General features: G+C 37.9%; 1 protein-coding gene across 1 annotated transcript; it reads left to right on the top strand.

Annotated features, from left to right (window-relative positions):
- Nucleotides 1-11400: 11400 nt before the first annotated feature.
- Nucleotides 11401-16052, top strand: LOC128206169 (uncharacterized). The gene is made up of 6 exons (XM_052908472.1): nucleotides 11401-11578; nucleotides 12442-13047; nucleotides 13768-13795; nucleotides 14554-14640; nucleotides 14800-14850; nucleotides 15079-16052. Exons 1-6 carry the CDS (start codon nucleotides 11495-11497, stop codon nucleotides 15420-15422), a joined length of 1200 nt encoding a protein of 399 aa, XP_052764432.1. The 5' UTR covers nucleotides 11401-11494; the 3' UTR covers nucleotides 15423-16052.
- Nucleotides 16053-22581: the final 6529 nt, after the last annotated feature.

Raw genomic sequence — 22581 nt, 5'->3', positions numbered from 1 at the left:
ATCTTGTAATTGCTTTTAGGGGTGGGATCAAGGACAAGGTCACTATCACTTGAATCGAAAATGATTTCCTTTCAATAACTTAAGTTAGAATGAATAGTGGTGCAATTTGGACTATTGGTAGCTTACGTAAAGAGCTAGCTTGAGATTGCTTTTGACGGGGATGGGGTGAAGGTCAAGGTCGCTTAAACTTAAAATGGTTAAAACGTTCTCGCCAAATAAATTTAGTTAGAATTGATGGAAGGTTATGAAATTTGGTGTATATATAGGTTATGTGGAGAACTAGCTTCGGGTCGCTATTGAGGGGATGGGGTCAAGTTCAAGGTTACATAAAATAGATAAAATTGTTTCCATCATATACATTAAGTTAGGATTGATTATTAGTGTAGAAACTTTGATGGCTTATGTAAGCGAGATTAGGGAGCATGATTAGGATGGATTGCTTTTGAAGGCGTTGGGTCAAGATCACTGTCACTGAAGATAGAAAAGTGGTATTCGCCAAATAACGTAAGTTGGGATTGATGGATAGTTATGAAACTTGGCGTGTAAGAAGCGTATTTCAAGAACTAGCTTTGGAATACTTTTTTAGGTGGGGTTAAACTCAGGGAGGGTTGGGTTCAACGCTAATGACTTAAGTAAGGATTGATAGACACTGAATAAACTTGGTGCGTCTGTAGCTTATGTGAAGAGATAGCTTGGGATTCCTTTGGAGGGGGTTGTGTTGTGGTAAAACTCCGTCTTAGTGTGGTTATAAACTGTAATAAGTGTTGTGGTAAAACTCCGTCTTAGTGTGGTTATAAACTGTAAGGGTGCAGTGGTAAAACTCCGTCTTAGTGTGGTTATAAACTGTAATAAGTGTTGTGGTAAAACTCCGCCTTGGTGAGGTTATAAACTGTAAGGGTGCTGTGGTAAAACTCCGTCTTAGTGTGGTTATAAACTGTAAGGGTGCTGTGGTAAAACTCCGTCTTAGTGTGGTTATAAACTGTAATAAGTGTTGTGGTAAAACTCCGTCTTAGTGTGGTTATAAACTGTAATAAGTGTTGTGGTAAAACTCCGCCTTAGTGTGGTTATAAACTGTACGGGTGCTGTGGTAAAACTCCGTCTTAGTGTGGTTATAAACTGTAATAAGTGTTGTGGTAAAACTCCGCCTAAGTGTGGTTATAAACTGTAATAAGTGTTGTGGCAAAACTCCGTCTTGGTGTGGTTATAAACTGTAATAAGTGTTGTGGTAAAACTCCGTCTTAGTGTGGTTATAAACTGTAATAAGTGCTGTGGTAAAACTCCGTCTTAGTGTGGTTATAAACTGTAAGGGTGCTGTGGTAAAACTCCGTCTTAGTGTGGTTATAAACTGTAATAAGTGTTGTGGTAAAACTCCGTCTTAGTGTGGTTATAAACTGTAAGGGTGCTGTGGTAAAACTCCGTCTTAGTGTGGTTATAAACTGTAATAAGTGTTGTGGTAAAACTCCGCCTTAGTGTGGTTATAAACTGTAATAAGTGTTGTGGTAAAACTCCGCCTTAGTGTGGTTATAAACTGTAAGGGTGCTGTGGTAAAACTCCGTCTTAGTGTGGTTATAAACTGTAAGGGTGCTGTGGTAAAACTCCGTCTTAGTGTGGTTATAAACTGTAATAAGTGTTGTGGTAAAACTCCGCCTTAGTGAGGTTATAAACTGTAAGGGTGCTGTGGTAAAACTCCGTCTTGGTGTGGTTATAAACTGTAATAAGTGTTGTGGTAAAACTCCGTCTTAGTGTGGTTATAAACTGTAAGGGTGCTGTGGTAAAACTCCGCCTTAGTGTGGTTATAAACTGTAATAAGTGTTGTGGTAAAACTCCGCCTTAGTGTGGTTATAAACTGTAAGGGTGCTGTGGTAAAACTCCGCCTTAGTGTGGTTATAAACTGTAATAAGTGTTGTGGTAAAACTCCGCCTTAGTGTGGTTATAAACTGTAATAAGTGTTGTGGTAAAACTCCGTCTTAGTGTGGTTATAAACTGTAAGGGTGCTGTGGTAAAACTCCGCCTTAGTGTGGTTATAAACTGTAATAAGTGTTGTGGTAAAACTCCGTCTTAGTGTGGTTATAAACTGTAATAAGTGTTGTGGTAAAACTCCGCCTTAGTGTGGTTATAAACTGTAATAAGTGTTGTGGTAAAACTCCGCCTTAGTGTGGTTATAAACTGTAAGGGTGCTGTGGTAAAACTCCGTCTTAGTGTGGTTATAAACTGTAAGGGTGCTGTGGTAAAACTCCGTCTTAGTGTGTTTATAAACTGTAATAAGTGTTGTGGTAAAACTCCGCCTTAGTGTGGTTATAAACTGTAATAAGTGTTGTGGTAAAACTCCGTCTTAGTGTGGTTATAAACTGTAAGGGTGCTGTGGTAAAACTCCGTCTTAGTGTGGTTATAAACTGTAAGGGTGCTGTGGTAAAACTCCGTCTTAGTGTGGTTATAAACTGTAATAAGTGTTGTGGTAAAACTCCGCCTTGGTGAGGTTATAAACTGTAAGGGTGCTGTGGTAAAACTCCGCCTTAGTGTGGTTATAAACTGTAATAAGTGTTGTGGTAAAACTCCGCCTTAGTGTGGTTATAAACTGTAATAAGTGTTGTGGTAAAACTCCGCCTGGGTGTGGTTATAAACTGTAAGGGTGCTGTGGTAAAACTCCGTCTTAGTGTGGTTATAAACTGTAATAAGTGTTGTGGTAAAACTCCGCCTTAGTGTGGTTATAAACTGTAAGGGTGCTGTGGTAAAACTCCGTCTTAGTGTGTTTATAAACTGTAATAAGTGTTGTGGTAAAACTCCGCCTGGGTGTGGTTATAAACTGTAAGGGTGCTGTGGTAAAACTCCGTCTTAGTGTGGTTATAGACTGTAATAAGTGTTGTGGTAAAACTCCGCCTTAGTGTGGTTATAAACTGTAAGGGTGCTGTGGTAAAACTCCGCCTTAGTGTGGTTATAAACTGTAAGGGTGCTGTGGTAAAACTCCGTCTTAGTGTGGTTATAAACTGTAATAAGTGTTGTGGTAAAACTCCGTCTTGGTGTGGTTATAAACTGTAAGGGTGCTGTGGTAAAACTCCGTCTTAGTGTGGTTATAAACTGTAATAAGTGTTGTGGTAAAACTCCGTCTTAGTGTGGTTATAAACTGTAAGGGTGCTGTGGTAAAACTCCGTCTTAGTGTGGTTATAAACTGTAAGGGTTCTGTGGTAAAACTCCGTCTTAGTGTGGTTATAAACTGTAATAAGTGTTGTGGTAAAACTCCGCCTTAGTGTGGTTATAAACTGTAAGGGTGCTGTGGTAAAACTCCGTCTTAGTGTGGTTATAAACTGTAATAAGTGTTGTGGTAAAACTCCGTCTTAGTGTGGTTATAAACTGTAAGGGTGCTGTGGTAAAACTCCGTCTTAGTGTGGTTATAAACTGTAATAAGTGTTGTGGTAAAACTCCGTCTTAGTGTGGTTATAAACTGTAATAAGTGTTGTGGTAAAACTCCGTCTTAGTGTGGTTATAAACTGTAATAAGTGTTGTGGTAAAACTCCGTCTTAGTGTGGTTATAAACTGTAATAAGTGTTGTGGTAAAACTCCGCCTTAGTGTGGTTATAAACTGTAATAAGTGTTGTGGTAAAACTCCGCCTTAGTGTGGTTATAAACTGTAATAAGTGTTGTGGTAAAACTCCGTCTTAGTGTGGTTATAAACTGTAAGGGTGCTGTGGTAAAACTCCGTCTTAGTGTGGCTATAAACTGTAATAAGTGTTGTGGTAAAACTCCGCCTTAGTGTGGTTATAAACTGTAAGGGTGCTGTGGTAAAACTCCGTCTTAGTGTGGTTATAAACTGTAATAAGTGTTGTGGTAAAACTCCGTCTTAGTGTGGTTATAAACTGTAAGGGTGCTGTGGTAAAACTCCGTCTTAGTGTGGTTATAAACTGTAATAAGTGTTGTGGTAAAACTCCGTCTTAGTGTGGTTATAAACTGTAATAAGTGTTGTGGTAAAACTCCGTCTTGGTGTTGTTATCAACTGTAATAAGTGTTGTGGTAAAACTCCGTCTTGGTGTGGTTATAAACTGTAATAAGTGTTGTGGTAAAACTCCGTCTTAGTGTGGTTATAAACTGTAAGGGTGCTGTGGTAAAACTCCGTCTTAGTGTGGTTATAAACTGTAATAAGTGTTGTGGTAAAACTCCGTCTTAGTGTGGTTATAAACTGTAATAAGTGTTGTGGTAAAACTCCGTTTTAGTGTGGTTATAAACTGTAATAAGTGTTGTGGTAAAACTCCGCCTTAGTGTGGTTATAAACTGTAATAAGTGTTGTGGTAAAACTCCGCCTTAGTGTGGTTATAAACTGTAAGGGTGCTGTGGTAAAACTCCGTCTTAGTGTGGTTATAAACTGTAAGGGTGCTGTGGTAAAACTCCGTCTTAGTGTGGTTATAAACTGTAAGGGTGCTGTGGTAAAACTCCGTCTTAGTGTGGTTATAAACTGTAAGGGTGCTGTGGTAAAACTCCGCCTTAGTGTGGTTATAAACTGTAATAAGTGTTGTGGTAAAACTCCGCCTTAGTGTGGTTATAAACTGTAAGGGTGCTGTGGTAAAACTCCGTCTTAGTGTGGTTATAAACTGTAATAAGTGTTGTGGTAAAACTCCGCCTTAGTGTGGTTATAAACTGTAATAAGTGTTGTGGTAAAACTCCGTCTTAGTGTGGTTATATACTGTAATAAGTGTTGTGGGAAAACTCCGCCTTAGTGTGGTTATAAACTGTAATAAGTGTTGTGGTAAAACTCCGTCTTGGTGTGGTTATAAACTGTAAGGGTGCTGTGGTAAAACTCCGTCTTGGTGTGGTTATAAACTGTAAGGGTGCTGTGGTAAAACTCCGCCTTAGTGTGGTTATAAACTGTAATAAGTGTTGTGGTAAAACTCCGCTTTAGTGTGGTTATAAACTGTAAGGGTGCTGTGGTAAAACTCCGTCTTAGTGTGGTTATAAACTGTAAGGGTGCTGTGGTAAAACTCCGCCTTAGTGTGGTTATAAACTGTAAGGGTGCTGTGGTAAAACTCCGCCTTAGTGTGGTTATAAACTGTAATAAGTGTTGTGGTAAAACTCCGTCTTAGTGTGGTTATAAACTGTAATAAGTGTTGTGGTAAAACTCCGTCTTAGTGTGGTTATAAACTGTAAGGGTGCTGTGGTAAAACTCCGTCTTAGTGTGGTTATAAACTGTTATAAGTGTTGTGGTAAAACTCCGCCTTAGTGTGGTTATAAACTGTAAGGGTGCTGTGGTAAAACTCCGTCTTAGTGTGGTTATAAACTGTAAGGGTGCTGTGGTAAAACTCCGTCTTAGTGTGGTTATAAACTGTAATAAGTGTTGTGGTAAAACTCCGCCTTAGTGTGGTTATAAACTGTAAGGGTGCTGTGGTAAAACTCCGTCTTAGTGTGGTTATAAACTGTAATAAGTGTTGTGGTAAAACTCCGCCTTAGTGTGGTTATAAACTGTAATAAGTGTTGTGGTAAAACTCCGCCTTAGTGTGGTTATAAACTGTAAGGGTGCTGTGGTAAAACTCCGTCTTAGTGTGGTTATAAACTGTAAGGATGCTGTGGTAAAACTCCGCCTTAGTGTGGTTATAAACTGTAAGGGTGCTGTGGTAAAACTCCGCCTTAGTGTGGTTATAAACTGTAATAAGTGTTGTGGTAAAACTCCGTCTTAGTGTGGTTATAAACTGTAATAAGTGTTGTGGTAAAACTCCGTCTTAGTGTGGTTATAAACTGTAAGGGTGCTGTGGTAAAACTCCGTCTTAGTGTGGTTATAAACTGTAATAAGTGTTGTGGTAAAACTCCGCCTTAGTGTGGTTATAAACTGTAAGGGTGCTGTGGTAAAACTCCGTCTTAGTGTGGTTATAAACTGTAAGGGTGCTGTGGTAAAACTCCGTCTTAGTGTGGTTATAAACTGTAATAAGTGTTGTGGTAAAACTCCGCCTTAGTGTGGTTATAAACTGTAAGGGTGCTGTGGTAAAACTCCGTCTTAGTGTGGTTATAAACTGTAATAAGTGTTGTGGTAAAACTCCGCCTTAGTGTGGTTATAAACTGTAATAAGTGTTGTGGTAAAACTCCGCCTTAGTGTGGTTATAAACTGTAAGGGTGCTGTGGTAAAACTCCGCCTTAGTGTGGTTATAAACTGTAATAAGTGTTGTGGTAAAACTCCGCCTTGGTGAGGTTATAAACTGTAATATGTGTTGTGAAGAAAAAGGTCATGAAAGTAGTATTATTCTTGCAGCGAAATTAAAATATAAAATACATAGCAAGAGAACTTCTTATAAATGTCTCTTTTCAAAAGACATAAGGAGAAAGACTGGTGGCTTTTTCTTATTCGTTCACGAAATTAATCAGCTATCATTTTTAATAGCTCAGATTAAAAACCATGTATGATTTGTCACAGTGAACTTATCTGTTCATATCAAATCTCAATGGACTTTAAAGGATTTGATATCGACTGTCCTATTGATAACCATAGGTTCCATTATCGGTAAAAGATAGTAAAATAATTTTAATATATATATATACACGTAACAAGACCGCGTCTACCCCAACATATTATTGAAAAGCGAATAATTCGTAGTTTGAGCAATGAGAAATTTTCTTCAGGAAACAGCCTGCTCTAAGCTTAAGCACTTAGACTGAGCAATGCCCAAACATACTCGGGAAAACAATCTACACTTGGCTAGAGAAATGCACAACCTGACGCTGGTAAAAAACTTAAACTAACCGTGAGCAATGAACAACCTGACTCGGGTAAATAAACTACACTTATCTTGCGTAATGCACAAACACACTCGGGAAAACAACCTGCGATTAGCTTGAGCGATGCACTACCAAGCTGAGGGAAACGACCAATCACTTACCTTAAACAATGCACAACCACGTCCGGGAAAACAACCTGCACTTAGAATCAGCAATGCACAACCACGTCCGGGAAAACAACATGCACTAAACTTCAGCAATGCACAACCACGTCCGGGAAAACAACCTGCACTAAGCTTTAGCAATGCACAACCACGTCCGGGAAAACAACCTGCACTTAGATCCAGCAATGCACAACCACTTCCGGGAAAACAACCTGCACCTAGCTTCAGCGATGCACAACCACGCCCGGGAAAACAACCTGCACTTATCTTGAGCAATTCACAACCTTACTCTGATAAACAACCTGCACTAAGCATCAGCAATGCACAACCACGCCCGGGTAAACAACCTGCACTTGTCTTGAGCAATGCACAACCACGTCCGGGAAAACAACATGCTCTAAGCTTCAGCAATGCACAACCACGCCCGAGAAGACAACCTGCATTTATCTTGAGCAATTCACAACCTTACTCTGATAAACAACCTGCACTTATCTTGAACAATGCACAACCACGCCTGTGAAAACAACCTGCACTTATCTTGAGCAATGTACAACCAAGCTCGTGTAAACAACCTGCACTTAGATTGAGCAATGTACAACCACGCCCGGGAAAACAACCTGCACTTATCTTGAGCAATGCACAACCACGCCCGGGAAAAAAACTGCACTTATGTTGAGCAATGTACAACCACGCCCGGGAAAACAACCTGCACTTATCTTGAGCAATTCACAACCATGCCCGGGAAAACAACCTGCACATATCTTGAGCAATGTACAAGCCCGCTCGTGTAAACAACCTGCACTTATCTTGAGCAATACACAACCACATCCGGGAAAACAACCTGTATTTATCTTGAGCAATGTACAACCACGCTCGTGTAAACAACCTGCACTTATCTTGAGCAATGTACAACCACGCCCGGGAAAACAACCTGCACTTATCTTGAGCAATGTACAATCCCGCTCGTGTAAACAACCTGCACTTATCTTGAGCAATACACAACCACGCCCGGGAAAACAACCTGCACTTATCTTGAGCAATGTACAACCACGCTCGTGTAAACAACCTGCACTTATCTTGAGCAATGTACAACCACACCCGGGAAAACAACCTGCACTTATCTTGAGTAATACACAACCAAGCCCGGGAAAACAACCTGCACTTATCTTGAGCAATGTACAACCACGCTTGTGTAAACAACCTGCACTTATCTTGAGCAATGTACAACCACGCCCGGGAAAACAACCTGCACTTATCTTGAGCAATGCACAACCACGCCCGGGAAAGCAACCTGCACTTATCTTGAGCAATGTACAAGCCCGCTCGTGTAAACAACCTGCACTTATCTTGAGCAATACACAACCACGCCCGGGAAAACAACCTGTACTTATCTTGAGCAATGTACAAGCCCGCTCGTAAAAACAACCTGCACTTATCTTGAGCAATGTACATGCCCGCTCGGGCAAATAACCTGCACTAAGCTTGAGCAATGCACAACCAAGCTCGTGTAGACAACCTGCACTTAGCTTCAGCGATGCATAACCACGCTCGGGAAAACAACCTGCACTTAGCTTCAGCGATGCATAACCACGCTCAGGAAAACAACCTGCACTTAGCTTCAGCGATGCATAACCACGCTCGGGAAAACAACCTGCACTTAGCTTCAGCGATGCATAACCACGCTCGGTAAAAAAACAACCTGCACTTAGCTTCAGCGATGCATAACCACGCTCGGTAAAAAAACAACCTGCACTTAGCTTCAGCGATGCATAACCACGCTCGGTAAAAAAACAACCTGCACTTAGCTTCAGCGATGCATAACCACGCTCGGTAAAAAAAACAACATGCACTTAGCTTCAGTGATGCATAACCACGCTCGGGAAAACAACCTGCACTTGGCTTCAGCGATGCATAACCACGCTCGGGAAAACAACCTGCACTTGGCTTCAGCGATGCATTACCACGCTCGGGAAAACAACCTGCACTTGGCTTCAGCGATGAATAAAAACGCTCGGGAAAACAACCTGCACTTGGCTTCAGCGATGCATAACCACGCTCGGGAAAACAACCTGCACTTGGCTTCAGCGATGCATAACCACGCTCGTGAAAACAACCTGCACTTGGCTTCACCGATGCACAACCACGCTCGGGAAAACAACCTGCACTTAGCTTCAGCGATGCATAACCACGCTCGGGAAAACAACCTGCACTTAGCTTCAGCGATGCATAACCACGCTCGGGAAAACAACCTGCACTTAGCTTCAGCGATGCATAACCACGCTCGGTAAAAAAACAACATGCACTTAGCTTCAGTGATGCATAACCACGCTCGGGAAAACAACCTGCACTTGGCTTCAGCGATGCATAACCACGCTCGGGAAAACAACCTTCACTTAGCTTCAGCGATGCATAACCACGCCCGGGAAAACAACCTGCACTTAGCTTCATCGATGCATAACCACGCTCGGGAAAACAACCTGCACTTAGCTTCAGCGATGCATAACCACGCTCGGGAAAACAACCTGCACTTAGCTTCAGCGATGCATAACCACGCTCGGGAAAACAACCTGCACTTAGCTTCAGCGATGCATAACCACGCTCGGTAAAAAAACAACCTGCACTTAGCTTCAGCGATGCATAACCACGCTCGGTAAAAAAACAACATGCACTTAGCTTCAGTGATGCATAACCACGCTCGGGAAAACAACCTGCACTTGGCTTCAGCGATGCATAACCACGCTCGGGAAAACAACCTTCACTTAGCTTCAGCGATGCATAACCACGCCCGGGAAAACAACCTGCACTTAGCTTCATCGATGCATAACCACGCTCGGGAAAACAACCTGCACTTAGCTTCAGCGATGCATAACCACGCTCGGGAAAACAACCTGCACTTAGCTTCAGCGATGCATAACCACGCTCGGGAAAACAACCTGCACTTAGCTTCAGCGATGCATAACCACGCTCGGTAAAAAAACAACCTGCACTTAGCTTCAGCGATGCATAACCACGCTCGGTAAATAAACAACCTGCACTTAGCTTCAGCGATGCATAACCACGCTCGGTAAAAAAACAACCTGCACTTAGCTTCAGCGATGCATAACCACGCTCGGGAAAACAACCTGCACTTAGCTTCAGCGATGCATAACCACGCTCGGGAAAACAACCTGCACTTGGCTTCAGCGATGCATAACCACGCTCGGGAAAACAACCTGCACTTAGCTTCAGCGATGCATAACCACGCTCGGGAAAACAACCTGCACTTAGCTTCAGCGATGCATAACCTCGCTCGGGAAAACAACCTACACTGATCTTGACCAATGCAAACCACGCTCGGGAAAACAGCCTACACTGATCTTGACCAATACAAACCACGCTCGGGAAAACAGCCTACGCTGAGCTTGACCAATGCAAACCACGCTCGGGAAAACAGCCTACGCTGAGCTTGACCAATGCAAACCACGCTCGGGAAAACAGCCTACACTGAGCTTGACCAATGCAAACCACGCTCGGGAAAACAGCCTACACTGAGCTTGACCAATGCAAACCACGCTCGGGAAAACAGCCTACACTGAGCTTGACCAATGCAAACCACGCTTGGGAAAACAGCCTACACTGAGCTTGACCAATGCAAACCACGCTCGGGAAAACAGCCTACACTGGGCTTGATACATGGATAACCACGCTTTCGTAAACAACCTTCTCTTACCTTGACCAATGCACTATTATATTGAGAAAACAGCTTGAACTAAGCTTTAGCAATGCGCAAGCACGCTCGGATAAACAATGTTTAAGATGTAAGTGAAAACAATAGTTTTACCTAATAAGGCTGCAAACAATCAAAAGGCCGGAAAAAATCAACATCATTTATAGGCCGGATAGAATACTACGTATTTGTTTAGGTGTGTGTGTGTGTGTGTGTGCGTGCGTGCGTGCGTGCGTGCGTGCGTGCGTGCGTGCGTGTGTGTGTGCGTGCGCGCATGTGTGTATGTGTTTGTGTGTTTGTGCTTGTATGCGTGGGTGCGTACGTACGTGGATTTGCTCAAGCGCGCGTGTGTGTGCGTGTTTTTGTACATGTGCGTGTGTGATCGACCTATGGGGAACTCACGGGGCTTACACCCAATTATCTTTCTGCATGTATTCTCTGAAAATATTGAAATATTGAGGATTTAGTTCGAAGCAAAAGTCACTTAATTCTCTAATTTATGCTTGCTTGTTGAATTAGTCGTACCTATCATCGACAATCGGGATACCGCTCAAAATGACCCGTAAAACCGACAAATCTGAGCGGCGTTGGTGTAACACCCTCCTCCGTTATATACAGTTTAAAAAACTATAAAGAAATTGACGGGGCACGTGAATCTATGCACGTCAACATTGGCGACCGGAACCATTATAATCTTTTCACTTAAAATTTAAACTTTAAGCTTAATTTATTTACTTTTGTGCAGATATAGTTAGTCATCAATCGGAAATACAATACAGTGTATATACGCCTTGATCATGAATAAAACCTCTTCAAACTGCTATCGTCTGCTTGCACAATAGCAAAACTGGGCTACCGTGAAATTTTAAAATATCTGATAAACTTGAGTTTAATATTTAACATTGAATTGCACACGTTCGTATACGCTAGATTTATGTTGAATATGATCAATATACATGCATTGTGTTTCGTTGTTCTTGTTGTATTGAATATAACTAAATCGGATTATATTTCTGGGGTAAGAGATTGATTAAATAATAGTCCTATATAATCGCTAAAGTGGACATCTTTATCATAAATTGTTTTCATCTACAAGTGATGGCCGTCCTAGTTAGTGCATATTATAACATACTTTCTATTTAAAATTATTTTGTTTATATGTTTCTTGTTTGGTTTTCTATGTCTCACTTACTTTATGATTTTAACGTAAAGTGCAGTTGATACGTTTTTGAATCATATATCATGCAATTCTATTTTTAGATGTAATATTCAACAATGGGAAACCAATAATAATAACATCTAATACGTTTGTTGCAAATGGAAGGTGTTAAGACCAATTCATAACTTTACCTTTAGCTCATATATAATAATGAGATAATATTATACTATTTACTTCCTATATATCAATAATTTCAGCAAACATGATTAAAGGGATTAGACACTAGATGGTCACAAAATTTGTTAATAAAATATTTCGACAAAACAAGCCTAGAATTTTCAATACAAGCTAGTATGAGGCTGATAAAACATAATTTTACAAGATAAAAAGCATATTTTGTCGCTCTCACAGCTGAGAAAACCCGTTTAAAATTAGTGCGTTATGGTTTGCAAGTTTAAAGTGTGTATATTTAGCATGCGAAAGTCACGTGATTAGTACAAATACATATTTCGACGTAATATTTGAATTGACAGGAAATTACGTGGTAGACAACACCAGTAAAATTTGAATTGGAAAAATACGCAAACACTGCGAAAGACACATGTGTTGTAAGCGATGTGATACATCAGTATCTAAGTTTGAAAGTTTCTCTTTTTCTTGCAACTGTATAATCTGATGTTTAGTCCCTTTAATGCTTTTAACCAAAGCCACTTTATTGTCAGGGAGCAGCTGTTCTGCATTGCCTATGCCAGTCTGACGACGCCGGATGTGCACGTGAAGAATATTCATGCCCTACTAATTACACACAGGAAAACGACAATGAAAATGTGTGTTTCCGCCTTCATATTTACCCGAACAACAGTTTAAACAGTTCCGAGGGAAAATGTCGGATAGAAAGCGTCAGGTTTTTTGCTGCGAACGAATCAGCCAATCGATTCTGCTGTCATGTGTGTGAGGATTTCAACGAAACAGATGTGTCTTTATACAAGTTGGATAACAATGACGAAAGCATCAAAGATTGCCGTAACGCAAACGAATATTTCCCGGGTTGTAATACCACCAGCGAAACGGGATGTTTATTGGATAGTAACGGTACAGAAGAAATTCTTAAATGCTTATCTAAAAATGGAACAGTGATTGAAATTGAAAATGCAACAGTTATATGTGTACATAGCAATAAGTCCATTGGTGAGGCGGAAGGGAAGCCAGAAGAATCAAATTCGTCTTGGTATATTGTATTGGTAGCCGTTCTTGTTGTTATCGCCCTTGTTATTGGAGGAGTTTATTATACGCTGGTACGAAGGAAGCAAATGGTTACTAAAAAATTGGTAAGTGATTGTAAGTTTGATTGAAATAGCTTAACTATTTTAATACTAAAATCAAGCTATGATTGCTAAAAAATGGTTTGTAATTGTTAGTTGATTGAAAATAGTGCCCATTTTTGAAAGCAAGCAGGTTTTGTTCTATACAACGATGATTAAGGAACTAGTTTCTTATTTTTCGATCAATCCACTGAGGGCGTTTTTGTTGGTAATAAACTAGTTTTGGTTTTATATCGGTCTCACGAACTGTGTATTTAATGCAATACTTTCAAGTAAAAAAACAACAGTTTTATCGTTTGTTCTACGATATCCGAAACTGTTTTTTTAATTATCGAAACCCCTTCCGGAGGCAGTTTCATCGGTTCGTTACATCCGAAAACTAGTTCACATGGCGGATAGTGATTAAATTAGGCCAACGGCCATCTGCGATATCATTGCTTTGAAGAAATACAGGGATAAATGCAACACGCGGAGGCCCAACCATGTCGTTGTAACCATGCACAAAACCATGCATTTCTTACTTCAAGAAACAGGTTTCCAGACTACCTTATCGCTTGAAACAAAAATTGAAACTAGTTTTGTATCAACAAAACGCCCATTAAATATGTCATCCTTTGCTTCAAAAATGTACATTCAGTGTAAAAAGAAGTTAAAACGGGAGTCTTAATTTTTTTACGCAAGATGAAACGATTTTTTTTAAAACATATCGTCTTATTCATGTTTCAGACTCGAACAAAACACGACTGCGGTGCAAGTACGTATACAGATTAAAAAAAACGGTGACTGTTTGTATTACCAGTTTCTTATTCATATGCAAAGTATTGGTCAGTTTTATTCCATTTTTCTATCAGCCATTCAATAACCGATTACCATTAACATGAATTCACTCGCCAACCTGGCTTAAACTTTAAAAAAAGTAATTAAAACTTTATTGTAAAGAGACACGATATTGTTTTCTAATTTAAATGACTTATTATAGAATATTATTCACGGACGTCTCTTATTGACATGATCATAAAAATATGATATTAAGTTCTTCACTAGTTTTGAACTTTTTGCAAACATGTTATACTTTTGCGGTTAATGTAAGTCATGTGTGTATTTCTGTATCGTTATTTTATTGCCTGCACGTGATACCATTGACCACGTGATTACATCTCCAATATTTTCCAATATCTTTTTAAGCAAATTAGACCATTCGTTACATGTCTAAAGGGTTCGCGCTCATGTTTTGTAAAATGAATTTTTTATGACGAAATAAAGTGTGGTAAATCATTTAATTGTTACAAATAAGGTACTGACAGCTGGAACCCTTCAACAAATGTTGAAATATGCCCAAATATTGTCTATAAACTTAACGATTTGAATAGCATTATTAACGTTTTCAACGCGTTACCACACGTACACACACGCATACATTGTCATTGGTTCTCGCGCACGCATACACTTGTACATGCGCACGCACGCACGTACACAGTTTAATTGCCATCAAACTTTACCTTTCCATTTCAGTTTACACATCACTTGCTAAAGATGCTGATCCAACATTTGGCCAAGCTTATGAACAGCTGGAAGCAAATCAACGTCAACAAAGTCCATGTAGGTAGTTGGTAATTTTTAACTTCTCAAAAATAATTGTTTCCGTAATATAATATTCGGATAAATTCAAGTTTCTTTAACTAACGATACTTAAGGCATTTGGGTTTCACTTTATTTTCTTTACGATTACGTCTGTTAGTTTACCGTCGTGTTTTGTAGGTGAGGGTGCCGCAGTAGATATTGCAGAAGATGATGCTTATTTAGTGCCAGGTTTGCTTACATTATTAGTTTAAATATATACATGGATCTTTTCAAATAGTTGCACATTTGTGTACATAATTACTAGTTTTTCTTAAAATAAGGACGCTATGACTACGTTTGTTTTTATATTGAATTGTGTGGTTCTATATACATAACCATGTGTACTCATTATGTCGGTTAATTTTCGACACATATACTATGTTTTAATTTAATGTTAAAGTATGATTTCGTCAACAGTGTCCCACAAGGGCAAGCAATTTCGAAGCAGTAACATGTCATCTGATACGCAAGAGGAGTTTATTGATACAGACAATGATAGTATCATAACTTTAACGCAATTAGAGTACGTCAATACAGAAGACGATAGTGACAGAACTTCTACCCAGAGAGAGTACGTCAATGACGATGATATCAGAACGTCTACCCAAGAAAATTACGTTAATACTGAAGACGATACTTCTAAAAAAGAATATGTAAATACACACGACGAGACAGTTGATTCCCAAAGCGTTGTGTCGGAGTATTCTACGGACCATTATGAGGCTATGGATGAAACCGCATATGTACAATCAAAGCGCTGAAAGCGCTGCAAGACTGTCGGTGACGTAACTGAAGCAAGCAAACACTACCGCAAAGTTCTTTCAAATGAAACGTGATCAAATGATTTCATACAAATGATGAACACTCTTTAAGGTAGATGAAGAAGGATAAATGTGATTATAATAAGTACAAATATATTGGCCCTACTTAATCATGTATCCAATGGCCTACAAGATTCTTAATTCAAATTTCCTAATTTTGAACCGCTTTAAATTAGTTGAATGCATATTCATTATGTTAAAATTGCTTCAATTTATGACGTCGCTTATAACAGTTTCAGTAAGCAATTACATTCCTTAATTTCATTAGGGTCTGTTGAAGCCAATGTCTTTAAAATGCAAATACAATACAAACTATACCCAAGATTCAATGGACATAATAAAAATATAACTTTAAAATGATGCTCTTTCAAGCCTAAAAATGCCTCCCAGAACTTCTATCAACAGAGTCCACATATCTACAAAATTTGTGCTCGAGTTACTTTCTTTGATATAAAAGTGAAAACAAATCTGCATGGTGCTGTGGCATCATACCATGAAAAAAACTAATATCTTTAAAATTTGTTTTCTATTTTGTTTTTATTATAAAAGTGTTAATAAATCTGCATGGTGCTGAAGAAAAAAAACTTATGTCATAAATTTCAAACCTGCAGCATTAATTAGCTTGCCATGTTGTCAAGAATATCTGGACAATTGAATGAAATATGCATGGACCGAAATGACAGCTGTTTTTTCATTGACAAAAGATGCCTTTGAGGCAGTTTTAAGATTATGCTATTCAAAGTATGAGGGTAGTTGGTACAGTTTTCACTCATATTCAGATGATGGCTGATATTTGCTGATAAACATGTATCCTCTTAGCAGCAGGGAATAAGTAAATGACATAGTTTTAATGACCAATATTGGAGATGTGACCTTGACCTCCAAATCCAAAGGGGTCATCTGCTGGTCACCCCAAACCTAAATTTCAAGTTTGAAGGCCATGGGTGCAGACTTTGTCGAGTTGTCACACAGGCAAGCTTTTTGCGTTCAATGGTCTGTGACAAATCAATAGGGCTCACCTACTGGTCAAGCCCAACCCCAAAGTCAAGTTGTTGAAGGGCCATGGGTGCAGGCTTTTTCCAGTCATTATTAGTACAACCTTTTAGCATTCAAGGTCACTGTGACCTTGACTTCAGACCCAATGACCCCTTAAATCAATAGGATCTTCTAATAGTCAGACTTAGCCTCCATGTTGAGTTTGAGGGCCATAGGTGCAGGCATTGTCAACTTATCAGTCAGATGTATGGTTTGACACCTTCCTGTTCAAGGTCACTGTGACCTTTGACCATATTACCCCTAAAATCAAAAGGGGTCATCTACTGGTTAAACCAAACTTTCATGTCAAGTTTGACAATAGGTCTAGGAATTGTAGAGTTATCACCTGGAAAAGCTTTGGTGTACTGTCAGACAGACGGACGTAGCGGCCAACATGTGCAAAGCAATATACTCCTCTTCTTTGAAAGGCGCATAATAAATTGAAATTAATTGAACATTTTTGTTTATTATGTTAATTAACTTACACTACATACAACAAGTACCATTTTGATATTTTCGAATGCTCATTTGGGCATGTACATGGGTTTTGATCTGACTATGAACATGAAACTACATAGTGATGTTCCCTCCTATCAATTCTAAATTTAAATAACAATGAGAAAAAAAGAATGTTTTCACTGCACCATGAATGAATATGTCAAACAAAATAAATGTCAAGTTATTCAAGAATAATTTAACACTGTTCTTTTGATGATTTCCCTGCATTCTTGACTGCAGGTTTTTCCCATTTTCCCACACAGTTATTTCATATTGGCCTTACAAGGTCAGATCTTGAGTTGGGTCTTCATTGCTGGACACTATCTCTTTATCCCGACAGAAAACACACTGGTGAAAGTTTCACTGCAACAACTGCAAAAAAAGTTATATTATATTCTAACTGAACTCTGCATCAATATTCAATTATTTTGTATTGGATTTAGGAAATGTCTTTGTTTTAAAGGGTTCATATAAATTAATGCATTTTTTTCAATTTAATGCATTATCATGCTGGACTCTTTGACATTGATGGTTAAAACAAAGAAGGCATATGATTTGTGTACAGATTAAACATTATTAATTATAAATGTGTTCTTTAATTAATAATAGACAAGTGGCAACAATTTCCCAAGTTAAAAAAGCTTACATTTGTATATCTGCAGATTAATCATTTGCATTTCTTTTGCTTTTATCATTTAAGTCAAATGAGTTAGACATGATAATGCATTAAAATAAGAAATATATTTTTGGGCATCAATCTATAGTGTGTGCCTTCAATCTAGAAATAAATTTCTTCTCAACAGATGCTAAATTATAAAAAAAAATATATAAACGAAGGTTTTGATTATGACATACCCGCATAGCTAGTGGTCTCCATAACTGCTCAGAAATGCTCCCTATGACAAACTAAGTGCTGGTGTATGACTGGGTAATAGTGCTGCTCCAAGCAATAGCGCAATTCTTCCTACAGGTGGACCAGCTCCTCAATATGGTTTCTGTCATGGCAGTGATAACAGTATGTAACATGCCCTTTTCTACTTTCCAGAGAATGAATCTTCCAATCCAAATTTAAGAACAAATATATACATATGCACATGTAATGTTGTTAAAAACAAACCATTTAGATGCCACAAAACTATAAGATTTTTGGTGGAAATTGAGCCAAATCAGAACATTTAGTCATTTAAAGCTGCACTCTCACAGATTTACTGTTTTTACAACTTTTGTATTTTTTGTCTTGGAATGACCTATTTTTTTGCTAAAATATCTGCAAACCAGTGATATAAGACTACTGACAAAATATTAGATTGCAGACTTCCATATTTCAGGTCGAAAACAAAGGTTTTATGGCTTAAAGCGTTACTAACGGTTTAAGAAAAATGCATAAAACATTTTGAACTTAAATATTAACATTTTCTGACAAATTTATTGTCAGCAATCTTATATGAATGGTTAACATGCATTTTCACATAAATTGGCCCGTTCCAAGACAAAAAATAAATAAAGTAGTCAAAACATTCAATCTGTAAGAGTGCTGCACTCTCAGTCACAGATTGAAGGTTTTGACAACTTCTTTTACTTTTTGGCTTGGAATAAGCTAATGAAAAGGAGTATGAAAACTGATGAAATAAGACTGCTGACAAAAGATAAGATCATGTTTTTTATATTTACATTTGTAACTATTGGTTTTATGGTTAAAAGCATTACTAACGCTTTACTAATAATGAGATTTTTGGCACAGAACATCATCTTTTGACAGTATTAAAATAAGAAAACAGCGTTCCAATATTTTCAGTTGTCTTTTTTGACTGAATTAATATAAGAAAGCAGCGATCCCCTTTTTCCAGTTGTCTGTTATGTCCAGTGTTCAGAAATTCGCATAAAATAATTCATTACAAGACCAAGAAATAAAAAAAAGAGTTGGTAAAACAGAACATCTGTGAGAGTGCAGCTTAAACATATGATATGCATTATCAGCCAAGTGCAGACCTACTCACATCCTGGCTACACAACCAGTACATTCATCAGCTTTACTGATTCGAACCAGGCACATTTATATTGGTAGACTAGCATTTTACCATTCTGTGCTGGCCAGTAAAGTTCTCATTTGAATTAGAATTCAAAATGTATATACCTTTGTTCATTTTTTGCCAACTCTGTTTCAACTGAACTTCCTAAATCAATGAGAAGTTTCAAAAAATAATTACAATATCTCAGTAAATACCTGCATTTATGTGTTTCTTGTGCAATCTGTCAGCTTTGGTAGGCTCAGGTTTCATTTTGTCCACCCCAATACTTGTAATCTTCTAGTATGATGTACTGCCATCCAATTTTTAAGTCAGGTCAGGCAGCCATTTCAGCTTTGTTCCAGTTGAATGTATTAGTTGATGTTAACAATACAAGCCTTGTATCCAGGCACTTCTCAATCTGAAAGTTTACAAAAGAACATGGCCTGTAATATTTAATAAAAAAATCATAATTGTTTACTCCTGGATGATGGGTTCTAAAGTAAACCTTTGAGAAAAGATGCTACTGGTATGGTGCTTGAACCCACGACCATGTGAACACTTGCATAGAGATCTGTCAAACTGAGCTAACTGGGTAACTGATTTTTAGGCAGCTCCCAGCTTGGCTCTACAATTGACAGGTGCACTATACATTATAGAGACAATAAATCAAACACTTGAAGCACTAGTCCAAATGATAGTAACTTAACTGATCTTTTTACAAATTTTGAAATGGCATATCCTTCACATACATTTTTTTTGTACCAAAAGTGGGTAGCTATTCCGATTGGGATTCCGGGTCAGATAATTATATATATATCTAAAATATGAGTTATGTACACAAAAAATAAAAGCTGACGAATTATTATGAGTTTGATGAGTGTTTTTCTTCATTTCATACTGTCAAAACATAATGATATAAACTGTTATACATAAAGATCACCTGCAAGGCTGCGGTGCATAGATTTACATAGATGTAAAATGGTTGTGTTTAAATGCATTAAATGCTTGTTTTGTGAAAAAAATCTTTGCACTTACATGGTAATTACTAAAATACGAATATAAACCTTTAACATCTATTTTAAACATATAATACTTATCTAACTACGATTTCAATATCTTTCAACCCCCACCCTGTTTTGCACAAACCCGATTAGACGTAAGGGATTGGAAGAATCCCATATAACACGTCTATTTTTTTAGACTATTGAAGCATATATGTTCTTTTTTGATGGTTGAGACGTTTCAGGTTAAACAACAATTAAAAATGCGAAATAATTTTAGTGAATAATCAACTCTGAATTGAAAGTAACATGAAGATGTTGTAGTGAAGGATTTGCCATATATATATATATATATATATATATATATATATATATATATATATATATATATATATATATACATTTTTTTTAATCGTAAAAAGAATCCGTCAACGTACAAACATTTAGACTAAGAGATGTAGATCAGCTAGATGTACCTTCTAGTCCAAATAATTGTACGTTGACAGATTTTTTTACGATTTTTGAAACAGCAAATCCTTCACATACAAATTGTTTTGTACGAAAAGTGGGTAGTTATTCCGATCGGGATTCCGGGTTAAAGCATGTTGCATCTATAACATATCATAAAAACAAGATATATTACCAGATAATGTTATTATATATAAATTCCGTAACCAAAAAGTAATATCAAGCAAATAATTATGAGTTTGATGTTTTTTTCTTCATTTCATTCTATCAAAACATAACAATATATACATGAAGGGCACTTGCAAGGCTGCAGTTCACAATTTTACAACAATTGGAACATTTCGGCCATCAATTGTAACAACTCGCCATCTTCGGTAAGCTTCGAGATAGTCAATCCCTGTTGGATACCGGCTGAGGTGTTCAGATTGTTCGGCCAAGGCCGAGTTGTTACGATTGTATTATCTCGAAGCTTGTCGGAGGTGGCCGAATTATTACGATTGGGTCAAGTTGTTCCACTTGGCATAATTGTTGTCTGTGTCAGTCAACTTTCCTTTTAATGAAAAGGTAAATAATGTGTTTTAATGCATTAAATGCTTGTTTGTTTGCAAAATAGCTTTGCACTTCCATGGTAAAATATGAACATAAATCTTTACTTTATTATCCATTTCAACCATAAAATACTTCACTTAATACAATTTCAATATTTTTCAAACACCCCCGCTTTTTGCACAAAACCGTTTAGACGTTAGGGATTGGAAGAATCCCGTATAACACGTCTATTATTTCAGACTAATGTACATGTACCTTCGTGTCCGAAATCGATCACTTTCTGGCAGCTCATTTCTGGATTGTCTCCATCTAAATTTAACATTTTTAGACGCATACATTGATGCCATTTTTGCTTCGATTGATGTTAAAGCAATAGCACTAAATACAGGTCGGTTATTTTGTAGAAGAACGTGTTCGAAGTAACATTCAATTTCATTTCCGCATAATCGCCGCCATATTGTGTATGACTTTAAAAACTACACCCTATAGTCCAAAATAACAATAGGCATAACGTTGACACACTGTGATAGGTATAATCCAAATAATTTACTCAAACAAATACAATAGTTCGAATGCTGCTGAAAAAAATCATTTGAAACATAAAAGCTATATCACAAAATATAACATGACATGAACTCTTTAACCGCGTATGATTTATTTCTTAATAGCTTTCATTCATAAAATAAGTTCTTTGCCGGGGTTTGCCGGGTCAGTCTTGAATGCCGGGATATGTGTGACGTCACACGGGTGCAAGCATGTGGTGTAGCTTACTATTGGATGTAGGGTAAAATGACTTCGTATGTAAATGCTATACTTTCATTATTTTGTTCAATAAAACTCACCAAATTGCAAACGGTACAACTATACTAAGAGTAACACGCAATGTTTGTCATAAAAAAGGCAATAACGCGTTAAATACACATAAGCAGGTACTTGACGCCCCACATTCACGTAAGTAGTTCTGTTGCTACGCAGGTGGTGTGTATTAATATATTCATGTTCAATATGTCGTGTCAGGCGACTAGTCGCGTTTCTGAAATACCGCTCTCTAAAGACTGTCGGCTTGCAGCCGACAGTCTAAGAACCACACTGAATGTTTTAAGACAAAACGAATCAGTTTGATGAAAGCTGCCAATTGTCCGCGATAATGAAGACTGTCAGAATAAAACTGAGCTCCATTTGTGTATGGTTGCACATAATTCATAAGAGAAAAGGCATAAATTTGAGTAATATATGACTGAATATGGATTATATATGACTAAACATGTTTATTTGACTGAATATGTTGTTTTCTTTCGAGTAATAAGAACGATTTTCGAACACATCTTTGTATAAATAAATAATAACACATTAGAATGGTTCAATAAATGTATCTATTTCAAGGATTTTAAGACCGTGGTAATTATGGTTTTGCCTCTAGATTTTTGTTGTTGTTATCATATTATAATTTGTATCCATTGAGTCATATTTGTATTTACATGTGTTTATCTACAATTGCAAACCGCTAAATAAGTTCAAACGGCAATAAATTACAACTCT

Source organism: Mya arenaria, chromosome 10 (assembly GCF_026914265.1).
Source record: "Mya arenaria isolate MELC-2E11 chromosome 10, ASM2691426v1".
NCBI lineage: Eukaryota > Metazoa > Mollusca > Bivalvia > Myida > Myidae > Mya > Mya arenaria.
The sequence above is the reverse complement of the archived record's forward strand: the minus strand, read 5'-3'. Positions and strand labels throughout refer to the sequence as shown.